A 20469-nucleotide genomic window follows, 5' to 3' on the forward strand; every position below is an offset into this window, starting at 1 on the left:
TTTTTTAATTGTACGCATTATGAGTGTTATATGTGTAATTTTATGTTATTATTTTTATAGGCATTTGAAACCAATGCTTCTTTTCCATCACACCATATTGATGTACACCATGGACCAATCGAAAAGGAGGCAAGTTTGCCATTGAATGAAGTTAATCGTTTTGAAAATTATTTTCCCCTTAATAACCACAACCATGATAAAGATAGCGTTACTTTCCAAGTTCTTCAAAATATGGTGCCTGAAGGTAACGACGAATCAAACTTAACAGACACACAGTGTAATTCAAACGAAAATTTTAACGCTGATGGATGTGTGAAATTAGCATTTCCGATGACATCTGCTTTTTCATATTACTTTTCTCAGTTATCGGAGGAAAGTGAAGGTGCTTCCCCAATGCATCACGAACTGTTCGAGAAAGAGCCGGTTTTCCCTATGCGTGAAGCAAACCACTATGAGTATTTCAACTTGAATCACCATCAGCATGAAGACAGTGCAACATTACAAGTTTTACAAAACATGGTCGGTGCAGAGAACGGAGAGCCTACGTTTGTCTCGCCAGATCCCAACGGGTGCCACCCGAGCAACGTGGTCGATATGAGTGTTGCTGGCCACGAAATTGAAGCAGTGCAGAGAAACTATTTCAAGTGCGAGATATGCAACATTTTGTATTCGGATGAGATTAGCTTGAAAGAACATTGTAAGCAGTCTCACCGTGCCAAGCGTTCGAAGAAGAAGCCAAAGGAAAATGGCGGGGAGAACAAGTTAGGTTCTCACTGTCCATTGTGCAGCAAATATTTCACTTATCGGTTCAACTTGAAGCGTCATATGAAACTTCACACGGGCGCTCCATTTGTATGTGAAAAATGTAGCAAGAGTTTCATGATCCTTACGGATTTCAAGAAGCACCAGAAAGTCCCTTGTATGCAGGAGAACCAATCTGCTAGTCTTGCTTGTTCTACATGAGCACTGAAGTAGGTATTGTACACATGTGCACATACAAGTTTTTTTTTTAATGAGTACAACTGCTTAGCATTGTGAATGGAAATTGTATAAAGTATGTGAAATCCAAGTCAACTTATCAGGCTCATTTATGTCAGTGTAAAGTAGGCCTACAGTAAATCAACTCATTTTTTCTGCTAATAAGTAGACTACAGATAAATTCACACAACTAGCTTTGATGGGGTTATGGTGAGTCATTGTGTATGTCATTTTATTTTTTTTTTCAGACATACAAAACCTCTAAATAATGAAATAATGATACAACAAATTAAAACATGATTAAGATTGATTGTTTCTGACTAAGGGATAAGGTGAAATAAGAATTTAGACTCAAAAACCGTCTGTATCATCACAAAATTCTCTTAAACATTCCATCTGCTCGGAATGTAATATGTTACCTGATTTTTAACACCTTAACTAAAATTATAGCTACTTACCTTTAATGAGGTATTTTTTTTAACATATGACAAGGCTTGGAAGTTTTTGTAGTCTTACTATTTTTAAAGTATAGTTATTTAAATATTTTAAATAAATATTATTTACAGAATTTGGAAAATAATAAACTTGGCCACTATTATTCATGCAGGATTAGTAGTGTTGCCTGGGGCAAATCAGTCCCAAATTGAAGGTAGAATCTTCAAAGGAGCATTTCGAGACACTGTATTCAGCACACTCCTGCAGTTAAGTGCTGTGAGCGGTTTTGTCATAGGAGTTTGTTTACTTTTGGGTCAATAGAACTTTATGTTTATAGAGCAGGAGTTCCCAAATTTCGTCAGTTCGCTGCAAATATACAGGTTTTAGTATTTTGTCGCGGCGCCCTATCTTGTCGAAATATGTGTACAATGACCAGAAAGATAATAAAAGTTTTTTTTATGACAGTAGTCACAGAAATGAAAACGGCCACAATCCGAGGCTCACATAGGTGTGTGTGTATGTATATATATATATATATATATATATATATATATATATATATATATATATATATATATATATATATATATATATATATATATTATAATTGACACACAAGAATATATTATTATACTAAACAATTCAGTTTCAAGTTAATCAATGTGACGTGTGAGCTTGGTGATCTCATTTCCAAGTACATCGTGAGCGTGAGTACAGCGCACTCAATTTTAATTGTTAATTGTGAATATAAGTAAGTTAAGTTTCCGGAGAACAGAGGGGAGGAGCGCCTCGCGGTGCCCCTGTTTGCTCTGCTCTGCACGGCACGGCACGGCACGGCACACACTTTGGGAACCTCTGCACTACAGTGTTCATGAGTTCATATTCTTCTGTGTGCATGTGAAACCAAGAAGAATGTTTTGCTTTCTACTCTGCTTGATGCACCAAACACAGCTACACTTGTCAATGTGTATGGGTTATGTAGCTGTCTCATTCTCGATGGAGGGTTCTGACATGTCTGGCTGGCCAGATGTTTTGAATGAGATGAGGTGGTCGCACAGCGGTAGTAAAACTCGGGGCGGCGGGACCTACTCGGGATTTAACCCAGATCCTCTTGTTTAATGGTGATTTGTCTGACCAATACACCACAGCAGTACATAGTTTGGAAAATGATTGCATGAACCATTAAAAAAATTAATTCCTGTGAATGATCTGGTATAATTAGAAAGGAAGTAGCATCAGTGGTGGTAGATGTCTGACATTGTAAGATTATGTTTATCTTGGACAAGATAGAGCCTGTATTTTATGAGCAGGGTGATGATACCTTTTGCTAGTTGAGACTTGGGGTGTAGTCAAGGGGGAGTTTATCTTGATACATTCCTCCCTGAAATTCTGCAAAAGAGGTATGTGTGCTTTTGCAGGTCTGTCAGATTAGATGACGATTGGTTTTAATCAACATTAAGGGCAACTATAAATCTTTAGCAGACAATGCCCGAAATTTGAGTGGATGGGACACATTTTTACCAAGCAAAGCTGTGGTAACCACAGCGAAAAGTAATAATTATAGTTGGTGCTTGAATACCTACTGGCTAAAAATGGGATGCTTTATATCACCCGAGCGCACTGCGTAGGAATTCATCAGCTACATGGTCCACAGTAAATTGCGGGTTAAACCATCATTGTCCTTTAAGCAGAAGGTCTTTAATTTTTTTTATGGAACGTAGGCCAGATTGTTCTTTGTATTTTTTATTATTTAAAATTTATTCCATATGACAATTGTATGTATGTGAAAGTGATATTGTCATTATTAAATATAGACGGCCTATAATTTTATTCTTTTAATTGTTTATTCACTTTGGTTCACTCATTAAAATAGAAGCCATTTGCATTTGCAATATTCGATACCATATTCTTTAAGTACCATTTGGACAGTATTTTAATATTAAGCCTAGTGACTATAACATGATCAGTTTATTTTGTTGGTTGTGTTCTTTGACTGTCTTGCCTTAAAACTTAGATTGTAGATTCAAATTTTAATCCACAGTTCTTTTTAATTATGTGTTCATACCGAACCGAAATTATGAAAACAGATATGTTCATTTGCTGACTCAGTATTTTGTAATGTTATAGGCAGATGTCTCCTGTGGAAGGGTAATCTAGTTCATGCAAGATTTTTTTTTTTTTTTTTTTTTTTTTTTTTTTTTGCGGTTTATTAATGTTTTTGGCCTTAACAACAATGAGTTGCATAGGTCTGTCTAATATGCAATAGTTATTTTAGTTATTTAACTTAATACTAGAATAGTTTAGTGGAACAATTTTCCCAAGTTACACTTTCACAGAAAAGCACACATAAATTTTATCAACACTTTTATACAAACAGAACCAAATAAAATATACATTTTGTCTTTTTTTCCCACCTAATCACTTAACATTTGAGAGTAGGGTAGGGCCAATGTTACCCTCTTCCAGCTGATAGGAACCAAAAAATGTTGTTGAAACATTACCTACCAATCAGCAGAACAGAAATTAGTGTATAATGTATGTCCACCAATCTTAAAGTGGGTATGTAAATTTATCCGGGTAGTAAAAAAAAAAAATTCTGGAAAAATATGTGGTTGCATTCCTGCTCACTAGTCTCCCATTAAGGTTATCTTGCTTTTTTTTTTTTTTTGTTCCTGGTGGGATCATGCCTGGATTCTTTACAAATGGAAGATGGCAGATGTTGCCGTGGATTTTCCGGGGGTCTTCCGTTTTCCCTTATACATTTATTTTGTTGAAGCCAATGACTTAAATTCTAGTAGGCCTATATATAATTACTGTGCATTTTACGTAATTAGTACAGAAAATTCCCAATTCATTATAGAATTAAAATAATGCCATTACATGTCTGTATTTTACCTGCTGTGTAAAGTTTTGTTTATGTCAGTGAAAAGCAGATACACAGAATTATGTGAGTAATAGAGCATATAAAAAATGCACTTGGTTATAGAATGGATTTATTAATTTGCTTGCAAGTTTTTTTTAATGTTGTGTACAATGCCAAAATTGTAGGAAGCAGTATTTTCTCCTTTATTGCAACTTCTGCAATAACGATTGTGAATGTCTGAAAGATTTTTATCAACCTTATCCCATAGCACCTAGACGTAACGGATTTTGCAACGTTATGTTACTAATGTTCAGAGAACAGGAAAGTTGTAGTCAAATTATATTTAGCAGAAACAATGATTTGTTGCCATGAAATTTAAAAAGCAATTTTTTCTATATGTCATTTTATTTTAGGGGGAAAAAAAATAGGTTTCATGCAGTTCAATCTATGTTTGTAAAATATTGAAAAATTTACAAAGCTTTTAATTGTTATTCATGAAAGTGGGATCCTTAAAAAATTCTCCAAAAATTGGAAGAGTCAGTTTCCACATTTACCACAATTTTATCCAAACAGTGCTCCCCCTCCCAAATAAAAATCTGTTTAGGCTCATATTTTAGAATTATTTCCTTAAAATTTTCATGTGTGTTGAAAAGTTGATATGGATTGGGAGACATAGTAGTTACAATTTCAACAATAAAACTGTTTGCAACATATCATTAATCTCTTGAAATGGTAGTTACGGACCTTTGGGGTGTAAATATGTCACTGTCATGCTAATGCTATGCATGTGTAAGATAGCGAGAGTACTCTGCAAAGTTGTAAACAGCAATAGGTTGTTTATTGTTGATAGCAAATGTTGCTAACTCAACTTGTATTAGAAGTGAAGATAATTCTTAGGTCTAGTCTTGTTGTGTTGTGGTTTAAAAAAAAATTCAAAAATATATTGATTTAATGCAGTCATGAAATTTGACAGAATAAAACCTGTGTAATTATAACACTGATTTATCATGTACCATTCTGTTTTGTTTTGAAATTCCAATGTATTATAAACTGAAGCACTCATACTAAATGTTTGGGTAAACAACATTTATTTAATATGTTGATTTAAGTGAAAAATTTTATAATTGTCTTTAAAATAAATGGTAATTGAGTTTTTAAGAGCAGCCTCATTGTACACTTTTCAAATTTTTTCTGTAAATGATCTGATGTAAAATAGTGGATATGCATACCTACTTTGTTATTATGTTTACATTTACTTCATTAATATACATAATTTAAATTCAGTTTTTTTTTTAAAATCAGAAAGTGTCCTAATGGGTTATTTATTCGTTCATAAACTGAATTATTTAATTGTTATGTATATATTCCAGCTGTATTTTCATTGGCATACTTATACCATCTTCTAGTGTTTATAGACTCTGAAGTCTGTTTATTGTGAAGCAACTCATGTAAAGTGTCAGAGCCCTGGGTTAAAAAAAAAAACAATATCTTGTAACATTTTACTTAAGACTTAACAGCCAGATCTATGCAAACTAATTTTGAGTGTCTTTTAAACACCAGCATTGAAAATGCAAAATAATTTTTTCCTGTGACCATAAAATTGTTTGTAAATTGTTGGAATGATTTACCTAACTAGTTCTTAGTTTGATATCTCGTTTCCACAAATTGTATTATTCTTTGAATCTAATGTACCTGTTGGAAGGTAACACACATTTAAATGTGTGTGTACAATGGGGCTGCATAGCTTACACAGCAGGATTCTAATGGGATCTTGATGTCTGCACATGTAATTTTGTACAGTTTGTACATCCATTAATGCTGTTGTGAGCAGACACTGCTGAGTTAGTACTCTCTCCATTCGAGTGCAAAACAAGTTTTTTACATTAAAAAAAAAAATCATGATCAATTGCCCAGCTGCATTTAGCTTGTTTATTGTAATGTTTAATCAAGCTGGACTTATAATTGTTTTGTCCATGTTTATCTATTTTTTTAGCTTTGTTGTAGCTTTATATATTTTCCTATGGTGATAGATAGGTTCCCCCCCCCCCCCCCCCAAATTATACATTTCTTTGTAGTATTTTTCCATGTATGTATTATTTTCACACCATTTATAGAAACCCTGCATCGACTGCATGTGACATTGTAGGCCTTTTTTTTTGTACTAAAATTAAGAAAGTTTCCGTGGTCCATTATCTTCACAACATCAGAGGGGCATGGAAGTAGTAGTATTCCAGGTGCTGTTATAAACGAAAAAAGTAATTTCATTATTCACAAATTTTGGCATCCAACGAGGCCTAACTGCCTTCATTCCCCTTGAATGAAATAGATATGTAAAGATGAAATAAAGGTATGTTGGGGCGGTATATTGGAGGTAATCCTGAAGTTGCGACCATCCATTTCACGATCACTAAAAATGCTGTGTTCCTTAAACTCGACAAATATTGGCATTCCAAAATCCAACATGTCTCAGTTTTTATACATTTGTAATCATCTTTCTTTTGAGCTTACACGAACCCACAGTCAAAGTAGTGGCGATAGAGGTACTGAGTTTTTGGGAGGGCCTTTTAAATGTGGGTTGGTCATTCAGGAACAAGAAGTAGGCATGGAAACTCAGACTTTTGTATTTGAGTTCAGGTGTTTCCACTTTGTGTTGGAATTTTTCTGTGTTCTTTGTGACAAAATTTTGCTGTTGGCGTAAATATTCACCGAGATGTCACTAATATTTTTTATTTGATGTTTGTTGGCTGGCCTTAGGTTTTTAGCTGCAGGTAGCCTCCCGTAGGCTGTGGGTATTAATCTCGTCTCTGGAAATGAGTGTACTCAGATTATTTGTTAAGCTGTTCCTCTTTGAATCCTGTGGAATTGAGTGGTGTGGGGAGCAAATATCCTCTAAAAATATTAAATGGACACATTATGTAGGTATAAATAGTTGGAGATTGTTCACGTAAATCATGTGGAAATTCTCTAAAAATGCTTTAATTTTGCTTATTGTGTATAAAAAATTAACCTATGATTAAAACAAGTTAGAAAATCTTATTGAATGATCTTGAAAAAAGTCCTGAAATTGGGTTACAAAGTATTTGTAGACTCCCTGTTGTAGTTTGTGCGTTCTTCTAGTAACCATTCCTCTTGAACGATTAAGTGGTTCCAAAACACCCCACTTTAGTATTTCTTAAAAGGTTTCACAACAGAAGTTTCTGGCGTCTGTTTCGCCCAGTCTGTCTGAAAATTCCTTATGCACTGCACATTTACAGCACCTTGGGTCCGGCAGGAGTTTTTAAGAGAGAGTAAATCAAAAGTATATTTTGGATTATTCTCGTAAATAAACAATACAAAAGTCATTATTATTTAAATATTGTTGCAAAATTATAGTTCTTTTAAAAAATTCTCAAAACCAAAATATTGAAATAAAAAGTGTCAACTTTTTGGCTTTTAATTTCCTCACAAAATTTAGGCACTTCATTTAGATATCCTCTGTATTAACTGCGGATCAATGCTCCTTGTATAGGTTTGGTAATGGAATTCTGCATATAAGGCAAGAAAAAATACTTGTCAGATATAGTCACTATGCAGTCATTTTGCACCTTCATGTTGCTTCGTGTTGTAAGAAATTGGTTTACACGTTATAACAGCATCTGGAACGTGGGTTTCTATTGAACAAGCAGTGTGGGAATAGCTGGAACAATGCAATCCAGGAGTACGTACAAGACTTGTGGATTTTGAATCTCTCAAAAAACAGTGCTGTTACTCGTTTTATAGTGCACAGTTTCAAAAGTTACAATAGATTTTTTTATTGTACTAATACATCACTGAGCCTAATAAATATTGTTTCACATAATGCACCAAAAATTATTTTGTATAGTAGTATATAGTTACTTTTAGCTTGCAGGTATATTGCAACAAAAAGGTGTGTTGAAATTGATGCCAGTATTTTTAGTCTTTATGAACTGTATTATTTGTCTATATTTTATTACGAGATTAAATCTCATTGCATGAATTAGGTTTTTTTTTGTATTTAATTGTATGCATGTTTGTTATTTTATTACAAAATGCCATATTAGAGTTACTGTAGACTGAATATTTAGCAGTTAAAACTAACAATGAAGTTGCTGGAACACGTACATTGCCACGAAAATTATGTCTTTGAAGTATTTATTTGAATATTTATTTGTATTTTATTGACTATTGAAAATATTGTAATTTGTTTGATTGATAATTTTTAAAAAACAATTGGGTCACAATTTCATAATTGTTATATTTTCACACTTGGTTTTGACAACTGTAATTACGTACTGTATTTAATACCTGTAATATAGCGTTAATGTGATAAGTAAATTGTATATTTTGCAGATATACTGTCTTCAAAAACAGTAAAATTGTTACTGTACTCCCTAAAAATAGGTGGGCTTTGCACTTCATTCTTTGAATCTCATTGTGCATTAGAACGACAAAGTATTTTTGTGCAATTTACACCATTGACTGAATTGTCTCAAGTCTTATTAATATACACCAGTGATACACACAAATGCACAGTTTTAAGTATGTTTATTACTACTTATGTAAATCTTTTTCAGTGTGTTAACTACTGTCATTAAGAATATCATTGAATGGACCTTAAAAGATATTAGTATTACTAAGTTCAACTTACATGAAACTATCCACAATATTTTCCACTCATGTTCTGTATTTGGACCAAAACCAGCAACGTCTCCATTCTTAATTTCTTTCACTTCATCTCTTTCCCGTTTTCTCTGTCTTTTTTATCATCAGTTAAAAATTTTTGACACAGACATATCAATCAGTCTGTCTAATAGTGTGTCTTTTTGTCACATAATGTTCTTAATTAGTTCTACACACACTAATATTTTATATTCTTTTATCTTATTTTCTTTTTGATATGAATGTGTTTTAGTCAGCCATGAAGAGATTAAACTTGCGAAACAGTTTGGGCATTAAACTTGGTCTTATGAATTGCAGTAAATGTAATAATAATAATAATATAAACATTTTAAAGATGCTTTATCATTTTTATACAAAAAGATCAAATCTTTATAGCATATCAAAGTATGATAAAATTTGTTTGAATTGTTTACATCATCCTGTTTGTTTTATAAATGTTTTTATTTAAGTTATTTTATTCAGTGCCCAGTAAATTATCTTTCTAAGCAATTATTTTATCAATATTTGTGTACGTAATAATTTGTGTTACATGTTCTAAGCTGTACATATTTTAGAAGTTTTTGTTAATGATTTTAATTTTTGTGTTTTATTTTATACTCGTAGGCTGATAATTTTATTGTCATGTGCTTCTTTGTTTTTCAAATGGATTCAAGTTCAGTTAGAAATCTCTCTTAAAATAGGAAATTTCTAATGTGGCTTTCATAAGTTCACCTATCATGTGTTACAGTTGGCAGAAATTGAATATATACATACAGTATTTGTATGTATAAATATATTTTTTAAATTAATTTTCTGAGACAGTCCCTAGCAGACAATTTTATATAGTAGATCTATGTAAAAACATTGACCTGGAAACCCCTAGTTTGACATTAATGTGGTTGATAGATCAATCCGTTATTTCAATAAATTTAAAATAGATAATAACTGAATTTTTTTTGCCTTTGCTGTAAATATGAATGCAATTAGTATCATGTTCTGAATTTTAAACCCAGTGGGTTTCATTTTTTAATTATCTTTGAAAGATTTGTGCAATGGGAGTGCATGACTTGATGTAAGCTTTTGGACATATGCCATTGCTAAGCACATGTATGTCTGTAGAAGAACACTACAAAAAAAAAACACAAAAGACAAAAAACACAAATTAAGCAAAATATTTGCTGTTGTCAACAGGATATAAACACCACATAATATTCCATAATAGGAATATGGTCGACAAACAAAGAAAAACAAAAAAAAATTGAATAACAGAACGAAAAAAAAACCCACAAATGATGACAGCACAAAAATATTGAACCCAAAAAAATTCAGCACAACGCTTGAAACGAGACAAAAACACAGCAAAACGAATTGACGAAACAAACACAATAGTTTTCCAAAAAACAGAAGAGAACGAAAAAAAAACCCACAAATGATGACAGCACAAAAATATTGAACCCAAAATAATTCAGCACAACAGTTGAAACGAGACAAAAACATGACAAAATGAAAAGACGAAACAAACACAATAGTTTTCTAAAACAGAAACAAGCGACGTTTCGGCCGCGTCTCTGCCTGAGGACGGGAGCAGATAGCAGTTCCCGAAACGTCGCTTGTTTCTGTTTTAGAAAACTATTGTTTGTTTCGTCTTTTCGTTTTGACGTGTTTTTGTATAGTTTCAATTGTTGTGCTGAATTTTTTTGGGTTCAATATTTTTGTGCTGTCATCATGTGTGGGTTTTTTTCGTTCTGTTAGTCCATTTTTCTTTGTTTTTCTTTGTTTGTTGATCATATTCCTGTTTTGGAATATTATATGGTATTTACATATATCCTGTTGACAACAGCAAATATTTTGCTTAATTTGTGTTTTTTGTCTTCTTTTTTTATTTATTTTTCTTCTACAGACATACATGTGCTTAGCAATGGCATATGTCCAAAAGCTTACATCAAGTTCATTTTTTTAATTTATAAATAAATTTTTGCCTAGGATATGCAGCATATTTGTTTAGAATTTGAGTGGGTGCAAATCAGGAGAGGATTTCCTTGAGCATGTGTGTCAAGAAATGTGATTTTTAAATGCAGCATTAATTAAGAACTTCCAAAACTGCTGTTGTATGGGGATTTTCGATAGTCATCCCTATCAAAAGCCATGCTGTTCATCCGTTTATCGATGATCTATTCTTGCTCTTCTTGTAAATATACACACCCTGGCACGTTAGCTTTATACCTGGGTATTTGTCATGTTTATCACAATTTGGACACAATCTTCATTTCTTCCAGTTTTTCTGGAAACTGATTTTCTATCTGTATGCTTGCCATCCTGAATAACCATTGTGTACCTACCTACCCCTCTGCTTTTACCATCTTTACTGTTCTCATCAACTTTACATGAGTCCATCTTTTATTTGTTTTTAAGTTCATAAGTTCATACATCTTCCAACTTCCTTATGATACTAGATACTAACTACGGTATTTTCAACCCGTCATCGTTTTTGCTCTTAAATTCTTTGAGTGATATATTTCCAAATGCTTTATTCTTTGCTTCTACAATTATTGTACTCCATATTCCTTGTTTTTGTGTATCCTGTAATTAACATGTACCTCTTGTTATACCAAGTAGATATTAGTTAACAAACGCCTTAGTCAGAATGTGAGCAGCTTGATTGGTGCCAGATAACATAATGTACCAAACTGAAGTATGCCTGATTTAAAAGCACATACTTTGGTAACAGATTCATGGTTTTCATTTTCATACAGGAAGTTTTCTTCTCTTTGTAGTTCATATATTCTTCCTACTTATATCTTGCTTTGTTTCTGCCCTCATTAATGCTTCTTATATGTCACCAGAATTATAGCTACTCATTTAATCTCTCTTTGACATTCATATTTTTTATTATCCAATAAGTAACTATTAGATGATCAATGAATGTTATTTCCCATTGCAGCTGCAGTTTTCAAATTTTTTTCTAGATCCTTTTCTTTAAATTTTGGTTTTAAAATGAGACAAATTTTATTTTTGTATTTTTACACATGCAAGACTCTTGGAGTATACACCTTAAGTAAGTTATTTTTACTTTAAATTATCATTCTCTAGAAAATTGTGGGTGGGGGAATAATTTTTATATTTAACTTGTGGGAAAAAGTTTTGTATTTTGTGCATTTAGAATTGAAATTGTAAATTTCACCTCTTGCCAAATCAAGTAAAAGACAATCCATTCTTAATGATCAGCTTTTAAAATAAAATTAAAATATTTAATTCACTATTCAATTACTTTTTTAATAACCTTTGTATGTATTTCAGGCAAGGGTTTTTGTTAAGTATTCTGTATGTAAATGGTCAGCCAATCTGGTATCTAAGCCAGTATCTTGTTGGGGAGAAATCATTCCAAAATTATCCATTAAAACCATGAATTCATAATGTAACTACAAGAAGTAAATATTAAATGTGAGTGTACAATCATTTCTTAGAAAGTTCATGCAAATTATCATTTTGAGCTTGTGTGTAAACTTTATATTACACTCAACAAATTTGCACAAAATTTTCTCATCCTTTTTTTGTGGCACTGAGAAAATCACATTTGGGAATTAATTTGTAACCTATGTGGCCAGTATTTTACTATGGTTTCAATGTACTACATTTATGTTGTATAGCAACTATCAATTTTTGCTTTTTAAATGTCAGCTGTGTGTGTACGTCCTACATAAAAATTAGTATTGTTTAAACTATTAGCGTATTTGCTGTTTATCTTGTACTGTAACTTGCTGTATTTATTTTAGCATTGTCTAAACAGAGCACAAAATTAAAGGTATTTTAATTTTAAAAAAAAATTATGCAATTACAGCAATGACATTTTGTGTAATTTTTACCCTTTTTTTTATTATCAGCTTTGACTACATTCTGAAATTATTTGGCTCTGGCAGTATTGAATTTTTTGTTTATCTCTGTGTGAAAAATATTGTATATTTTGTAGCGCGAAATGATGCATAGCGCATTGCATTTATGTATTGCTTGGGATGAAAATTGTGTGAAGAGTAATAAATAACACAAGAACATCACAAAGCAGTAAAGTATATATTTATATAAGTAGGTTATAAATTTGTTGTGTTTTTTCAATGTTACAGTGCCATTTGAAATGTTAAGTTTCAATTGTCTGTCATAAAGATGGTTCATTTTATTGAAATTATTTAAAGTACGTTGTAAATGTTTAGTAATGACTTGTTGCCGCCTGGAAGAACTGCAGTGTGTAAATATTGTCTACATGTGAAAATATCAATAAATATTTTATTAGCCAGACTGCTAGCTGTGATGGATAGAAATTTGATTTGGATGTGTGTCGCTGTCGTTCACAGTGTGTTTGGGAAGCGGTTTTTTTTTTTTTTTTTCATAAAAGGAGTTAGGCATAAACCTTACTGTCCAAACTGGTTTTGTGGGGCTGCAGAAGTGAACTTGAAACAAACAAGTTTGACCAACATAACTTGAAGAACATCAAACTGTTTTGATTGTGTAAAAAAAATTAATTAAACTTATAGTTTGATAAATTAGTTAGAAAGTGTAACTAACAACATACATCATATACAGTATAGCATATATAGTAAGCATTGCATGCGGAGAACAGAAATGTAACTTAATAAGTTGACTGAACCGCAAGTGTTCCTTAACGTCACCACACAAGTGTATCCATATAGATATTTTTAGAGAATAAAATTAAAAAAGCGTTGCTTTTTTTCCTTAACAGTATTTCAATAATATTTAAAGTTCCTGTATATTCTGTAGCCTAATATAAGTAAATACCCAATAAACTGTCTTAATAGTGAATTTGATGCTGTTTTATGCATGCTAAGTGTGTTTATGATTATTTTGTTATTTATTTGTACTATAACGTGATTCCCGGGCCTTGTCATACTTAAACCAACCCATTCAGGCTTTCATTAAGAGAATCAGTGTATAGCTTCGAAAAAAAGTTGGGAAGATAGTAGCTATGGAAGGATTTTTTTGGTAGCTTGTTACAGCTACTTTCGTTTATTTACAGGCAGTAAATTGTCTTTATCAACTATGTTTAAAAAAATAAGTTGTTTGGGTAGCTTTGTTTGTAGTATTGTGTCAGGGCTAGAGACTACACAAAAATCTGGCTTGCAGCCTGTTAGCAAATTTTTCAAGCCATATCAGCTTCGTGTCACAGTGATACAACTCTCTTCAACTGAAAGGATCAAACAGCATTTAGGGTGGTATTCAATGACGTTTGGTAAGGTAACGAATAAGTATTGCCATGCTGGGACATAACCATAACCTAACTTGTGGGCAGTATTCCAGAAGTTGTCCAAACCGAATTCCAGTAAGGAAATATTTAGGCAGTTTTTTTAATAAACAGTGTCCTGCATGAGGCTAGAAAATTTGCATATCACAAAACGAGTATGCTACTTGAGTGTGTCTACACAACATTTTTTTGCTTACGTTTTCATGAAATTAATGAATAACAAAAAGTATTGTATCTGGTTTATATCTGAGGAATAGTCTTTTTTAATTCTTATGAAAATTTGGTAACAGTTTTGTAACTGAAAAATGTTTCACGGCATAGTAAATATAAAAAGTTTAAAAGTTTCCTGCTGTCAGGTTTTGAACTTATTGCTAACCATACATACTCTTACTTCTGTGTACTTTGCACTTTACCACTCTGTTAGTGACTAAAACGAGCAACCTTGGGTATACAAGGCTGTTATTCTAATTTCATCAAGTACTTTTTAAGTTGTTAGTAATTCTTGTTATGACCATTAAAGTCTATAAAATGTATTTATTCCAGGATAGTTTTGCTATCATAAAGATTAATTTTGCACACCAATACTCTTGGTACGTCCCCCGATGTTCACGAAAGTGAATATATACATACAAGTTAATGGCACCAGACGTGGGTTTGCCATCTGGACAGAATCACCAAAAAAGTGATCTCTGCACATGGGCAGAAGTTTGGCAAAGTATATATCATGGCTAGGACACCTAAATCTTTTCCATAAAAATAAGGGACTGGCTGTGACCTGCCTAAGGGTTTGGGAGAAATACTGTGCGCTAGGAATACGGTTAGGGTACAGGTGTAACACATTCAACACCTAAACCCTTTTCATTTGTATCTTGGAATACCAGCAGCCTTAGACCACTCATGCACTAGGGTATGATAATTTTGTTTACAGTTTTTGCATTGTAAATTTGATAGATTGACACTGCTCTTGACATGAAACTCTATTCATATCTTATATCTTAAAATCATCCCAAAAACATGTGTGATATATGTTTTCATGTATTGAACTTTCTTATTCACTCCTTCTTTGTATCCATACAAAATAGAGATAATTCAATAAAAATGATTCAATTTTATTCATAAAAGTATGCAATCATTTCATCAATGTTTTGTTATTACGTTGTCACATTAAACTATCGTCCGTAAACCGACTTTACAGACAACCAATTTTTTATATAATGTATAATTTTTATTTGTTTGTTCTTGTTACACTTAACATAAAATTCAAACAGGTTCTTTCAATTTTAAGGAATAAAAAAAATTATTTTTGTTAGTTTTAATTGATGTTCTTTTTTCATCTTGTACAAAATTCTTCTTCTCTTGTACCAGAAATCATTATGGTCCAAGACATTAAGAAAATGGCAAGTTGTGACTTACTACCAGACAACTTGCAGTCAAGATCAGACAGCAGTCGAAGTTTAAGTCGTATTGATGCCTGACCTAACAGCTGAGTGCGCAGTGGTAAGTCACCAGACTCTCATCCTAGAGATCCTGGTTTTAATTATATTCCATTTATCGTGGTTTTGGTTTTCCCGTGGCTTTTTTAAATCAGGCACTTCCCGTAGGCAGTTTCTAGGATGGTTCCTGGTTGCTTTCTTAAGGGGGATTAGGACTTGCCACCGTGCATTTCCAAATGTTTTGATACCACTTGCAATAAAGCTTCCGTGCTAAATTTTTTGGTTTCACATGGCATATACTTGTTGAAGTCAAAACTTGTTAATTGGTGTGAATAGTATGATAGTTGTAGTTGCCCGAGTCGAACTCGCGGTGCTTACAGACTGGAGCCTGTCAGTAAATGTGTGGTTGCGACATGGTGTAGAACTGTAGAAGGTCTGGGAGATATGATTTATACCTTGACTTGCCAAAAATTTGGATGAATAGTTAAAAATTATAATTATAGCAAAAATATTAAAAAATGTAAGATGGCGGATGCTAATTCTTCTTAATGTCCTTGGTCTGCGTTATTGTTAGTCAAAGTGTAATAAGTCTGATACTTTCTTTGCACAGGTACAGTTTCTGTTAATTAATAATCAATTCAATTTTTACAATTCCTGATGATCTTGACCGGCTTCCTTGGAAATCACGTAGTACAAACACTGTGTCTGTAGAACAACTATGGGGTTTAGCACAACAGTGCGGTTTAGCACTCCCCTACAACTTGCTATGTTAAGCCCCTATCCCACAGTGGAAGTTTCTTTGCAAGGTCTTCCATGGTAACCGGTATGGATGGTTCTGTGGAAGAATTAGCAGAGCGCTGGCAATTTTCATAAGATTTTCTAATGGGTCGTGTTCAAATTTCTGTGAATTATTTCTTAGAAAGTATAAATTTTTTCCAATCATTGAAGTGGTAGGGTGCCCATAGTGTTACAAACTGTAAATTATTTTAGAGGGATTGACTTTTCTTGATTGTTGATTTGAAATGCGTTGAACATGTGGTCTGTTAAAGCAGTTACATTATACATTTATGTAAAACATCCATGTTTATACTATAAAATTTTTCTAACTAGTATTATAACAAAAACATTTGCACAAGCTAAGCATACACCAGCAGTCACAATTCTATGTGTGATAGCTTGTTCCATAGAAAGATGCCATGGAGGCTTAGCATGCAGTTTTGCTGGAAGCTTCTATCATGTGATACAGGCTTTAGTGAGATGTTCCACGCATTAAGCCAAAGGCCACACAGTAAGCTACGCCATGTTCGCTATGTTCACTGCGCCAGGTGGCCAGTCAGTGAGCATAGTGCCCTGTGTGGCCGTAGCTTAAGGCTCTTCCTTAGACATTAAACACTGCATTACTGTACGTACAGAATTTGTTCTCAGTAGCATGTTCGCTGTGATGACATGCTCGAGGGGTGAGAAAAGGGTGAATGAAACTCCAATACACTTTAATTTCAATGATGTACCTAAACAGTCAGGAGCGGCTCCAAGACCGTGTAACACCTCAGGACCCCACGCCAGCCCTTTTACCTATTCCCGAAGCTCTTGCAGTGTCATACGTTTGTCATTTAAGATGCTAATGTGCTATGTAACGTGAATTTAATTTCATCAAATTTTATACGAATAACATTTCTAAAATTAATCAGCAAATCTTAGTCGAAATTAATGTACCAGGATGGCTTTACAAGTTGTTCTATAAAGGTTATTTATCAATCTCCCTTTTTTGGGTTATATTCCATAACCACCACCCCATCTCCTATTACAGTCATTCACAGGGGCAGGTCCAGGATTGACTTCTGGATGGGGCACCGGTAGTCTGGATCTAGTATAATCAGGGGCGTAGCCAGGGGAGGGGGGTTTAGGGGTTCTAACCCCCCCCCCCCCCCTTAGCCCTCATTATTTTTCTTATCTGAAAGCAGGTTAGCTAAAAGCCTGGGTGTCTTACTACTATCACCGGCCACTGCACTGGAGGGGAAGAGTAAGCGAGCCCTGCCGATTCTCCTTCCCTTCCCCTACCCCTGTCACGAGCAGAAGCTATAAGGTCCCAAGCCTTCAAATATCTTACACCTATTGTATTTAACCAGCGCGGTAATTATAAGCAGGTGGTGACTGGGTAACTCTTCAAGCTAAAGCAAATTGTTTCCAGGAATAGGCCAGTTCTGCCGAAAACCAACCATTTTTATTCCTTTTTTTTTTTTGTAATGTCAAGCTTCGAGCATGATTTATGATATTGAGTGGACGTGGACAAGGCACTTGGATTGATTAAAAATTCTTTAATTAATTTCTTACTTCATCACTCAAATAATTTTTTTTATTAAAAAATTAATATTTTTACCATTACAATATTTAAAGTTAAGTACCGAAAACTGCTCAAATAGCACTATTTTACACCTTAAAACTTTAATAGGAGGGGACCATGCTTCTTAACCCCCCCATACACAAATCCTGGCTACACTACTGAGTATAATACCTGTTTATTACTTTACTAGTCGTATTATCCAGTGCGTATTTTACCCTCCTGGAAAGGGGGGGGGGGGGGGGGGGTGGAGAGGCTGTGGAGGTACGTGCCCCCCCAATAAATCTGCCCAATATATTTTGGCCCTGTAAAAGTAAAATAGTGGATCTAGCATTCCTTGCAGGTAAAGCTCGTGCCATACGCGCGCAAAGTTTATTTTTTTCTGAAGGTAGCTCGAAAGATGTCAGTTTTGTATATATATCGTATTAAATAGCAAGTTAACATATAATATCGCTGGTTGATTACAGGACGTAACGGATATTATGATAATGGGATTTGAGTTCAGGTAGCAGTTGGTTTTTCAAAAAACCTAAGACCTGACGACTATGGCTGCGCAAAATCTCTCGTGCTAATTTCGAACCATCAAATTCTTTCTGAATAGGTTAATATATTATAAAAACTTTTAATAAGTCATAAACGAAAAAATACGTTTGACTGCTTTCCGACTAGTTTTCTATACATATGTGAAATACATCAATCTATACTGCAATAAGTGTTGCTACCTAATGTATGTATATTTTGAACTCAAGCTGAATATTTATGCCCAGATTGCTGAGACTAAAGCCCAGTCTAAACATAACGTTTTGTCGTCAGTCTTGCGTGATCATGCCACATCTGTCAAACAAAACGCGTGTGGACGGCGTTTGACGTCTTGCATGAACTGAATGAGGTTTGACATGGCCGCATTAGACTGATGGGCCTAAGCTTTGTGTACAAGCAAAACTGCAGAGAAGTCGGTGCGTGTAGACGGGGCGACAGTCTAATCCGTCAAACTTCTCTCCCTCCTCAGTCTACGCGATACTTACCTATATTTTTGTTATACTTTTTTTTTTGCGTTCAGTTACCAAAAAAAAATATCAGATCTGCGCTACTGGTCCCATGAATTTTTCACGGGATTTATTGAACTTTACCAAAGTTTTCCGTGCCACTGGCAAGTGAAATTAAAAGAATACAGCAATAGGGACAAAAAAACGCTGCATATGCCGCTTTGATTAACAAATGCAAAGTTGACCCACGAACAATGAGAGAGATGGTCACAAAAAAGATAAATTCTATTAGAACTGTGTACCTATAGAAAACAGCGTACAAAAGCGTCAATGCGTTTTGGAGCCGGAACAGAAGAAATTTATAAACCTTCCCTGTGGTACTTCGACTTACCTAGTTCCTTCTTGAACGACAAAGACCAGCAGCCAAGAAAATCTCTGTCAAACATAAAAGGTTCTGAAAAGGAGGTAATTTGTTTTGTAGGTTAAAAGCCATTATTTGTTCCCAAACGCACAGTTAAACAAAATTGTATAAGTATCTTTATGGTCTGGTCAACAGTACCAAAGCTGAAATGAAAAAAAGAAAGCAAATAACATTAAATTACCTATCACATTGTCTTGCCAAGGCACCGATCCTTCATTGTTAAAGTATGTAAATTTTTCCTCGCGACTTTTGAGCTTTAGTGAATTAGACCACGTCTGGCAAGTTGGAGGGTGTGAGCGGGGTAATTTTAGTTTAATGAAGTGACAAATCACATACAAATCTACCAGAGAAGTAGGTAAGGAACTAAGCATGAGCTTGGCTATATGGTTATAAAAGTTACTATATATTTTTCAATTTCTTATCTTAAAACGCCAAGCATTTTTTTAACTTTTGAAAAGGTTTGGTTTCAGAAATATTAAAAATATATATCAGCTCTTATGGTATGGAACTGAATCTGATCCAGGCAAGAAAATAGGATGTGTGTCGATGATTTGCTTTTCGACAAATTACGTTGCATTGTTCGTCCAGCTGTTAAATCTCTTCACCTAACTAAACTATAATTATTGACAAATTGCTGCTGCATGATGTGTGCTGCCTGTTTTTGTGAGACAGATTGATTAAGAAGCTATTCGTAAAACATAGTGTTACGAACTAGAGCAAGGCCGGGACACGTGCAGGTGCAGAGCTGGCTGGCGACTGCTGCAACATGATATGCACCGCGCGCGCCTGGAAGAGAACAAGGATTGTCACTTTCCCCCCTCCTTCCCACCACTCCCTGCGTGGCGCCCTGCCTTTGACACGTAACTGACACCGGACAGCTGGGAGTTACGCGAGCCGCCAACACATGTTTCGAGAGATTTCTACCGTCGTGTCGGCGCAGATTGACGCGACTGGCCTCGGCCGCTCTTGTGAGTTCTGGAATTGCGCCGGGCCTATATATATGCCCGAAGACGTCAGGGCAGTGAGTGAGTTCGGAGTGTTCAGTCGGGAGTTCTCCCGCGGCGGAGTTTCCGGGCGATAGTTCCGCGGGTGCGGCAGAGTGGCG

General features: G+C 34.3%; 1 protein-coding gene across 4 annotated transcripts in view; it reads left to right on the forward strand.

The window, feature by feature from the left end:
• Positions 1-20469, forward strand: part of LOC134536004 (zinc finger protein Xfin-like) — a 68665-nt gene that overhangs the window by 450 nt on the left and 47746 nt on the right. For 2 of the 4 annotated variants that reach the window (XR_010075742.1, XR_010075743.1), the window contains exons 2-3: positions 61-971; positions 15552-15683. Coding sequence is in view for 2 of the 4 variants with exons in the window: in XM_063375497.1 (XP_063231567.1) it covers positions 61-963 (903 nt within the window). In the remaining 2 variants the exon portion in view is untranslated. Of the gene's footprint in view, positions 1-60; positions 13748-15551; positions 17483-20469 lie in introns of those variants that run through there. The other 2 variants (XM_063375497.1, XM_063375496.1) reach the window with 2 other exon arrangements.

The sequence above is a fragment of the Bacillus rossius genome, chromosome 10 (genome assembly GCF_032445375.1).
Source record: "Bacillus rossius redtenbacheri isolate Brsri chromosome 10, Brsri_v3, whole genome shotgun sequence".
Lineage (NCBI taxonomy): Eukaryota > Metazoa > Arthropoda > Insecta > Phasmatodea > Bacillidae > Bacillus > Bacillus rossius.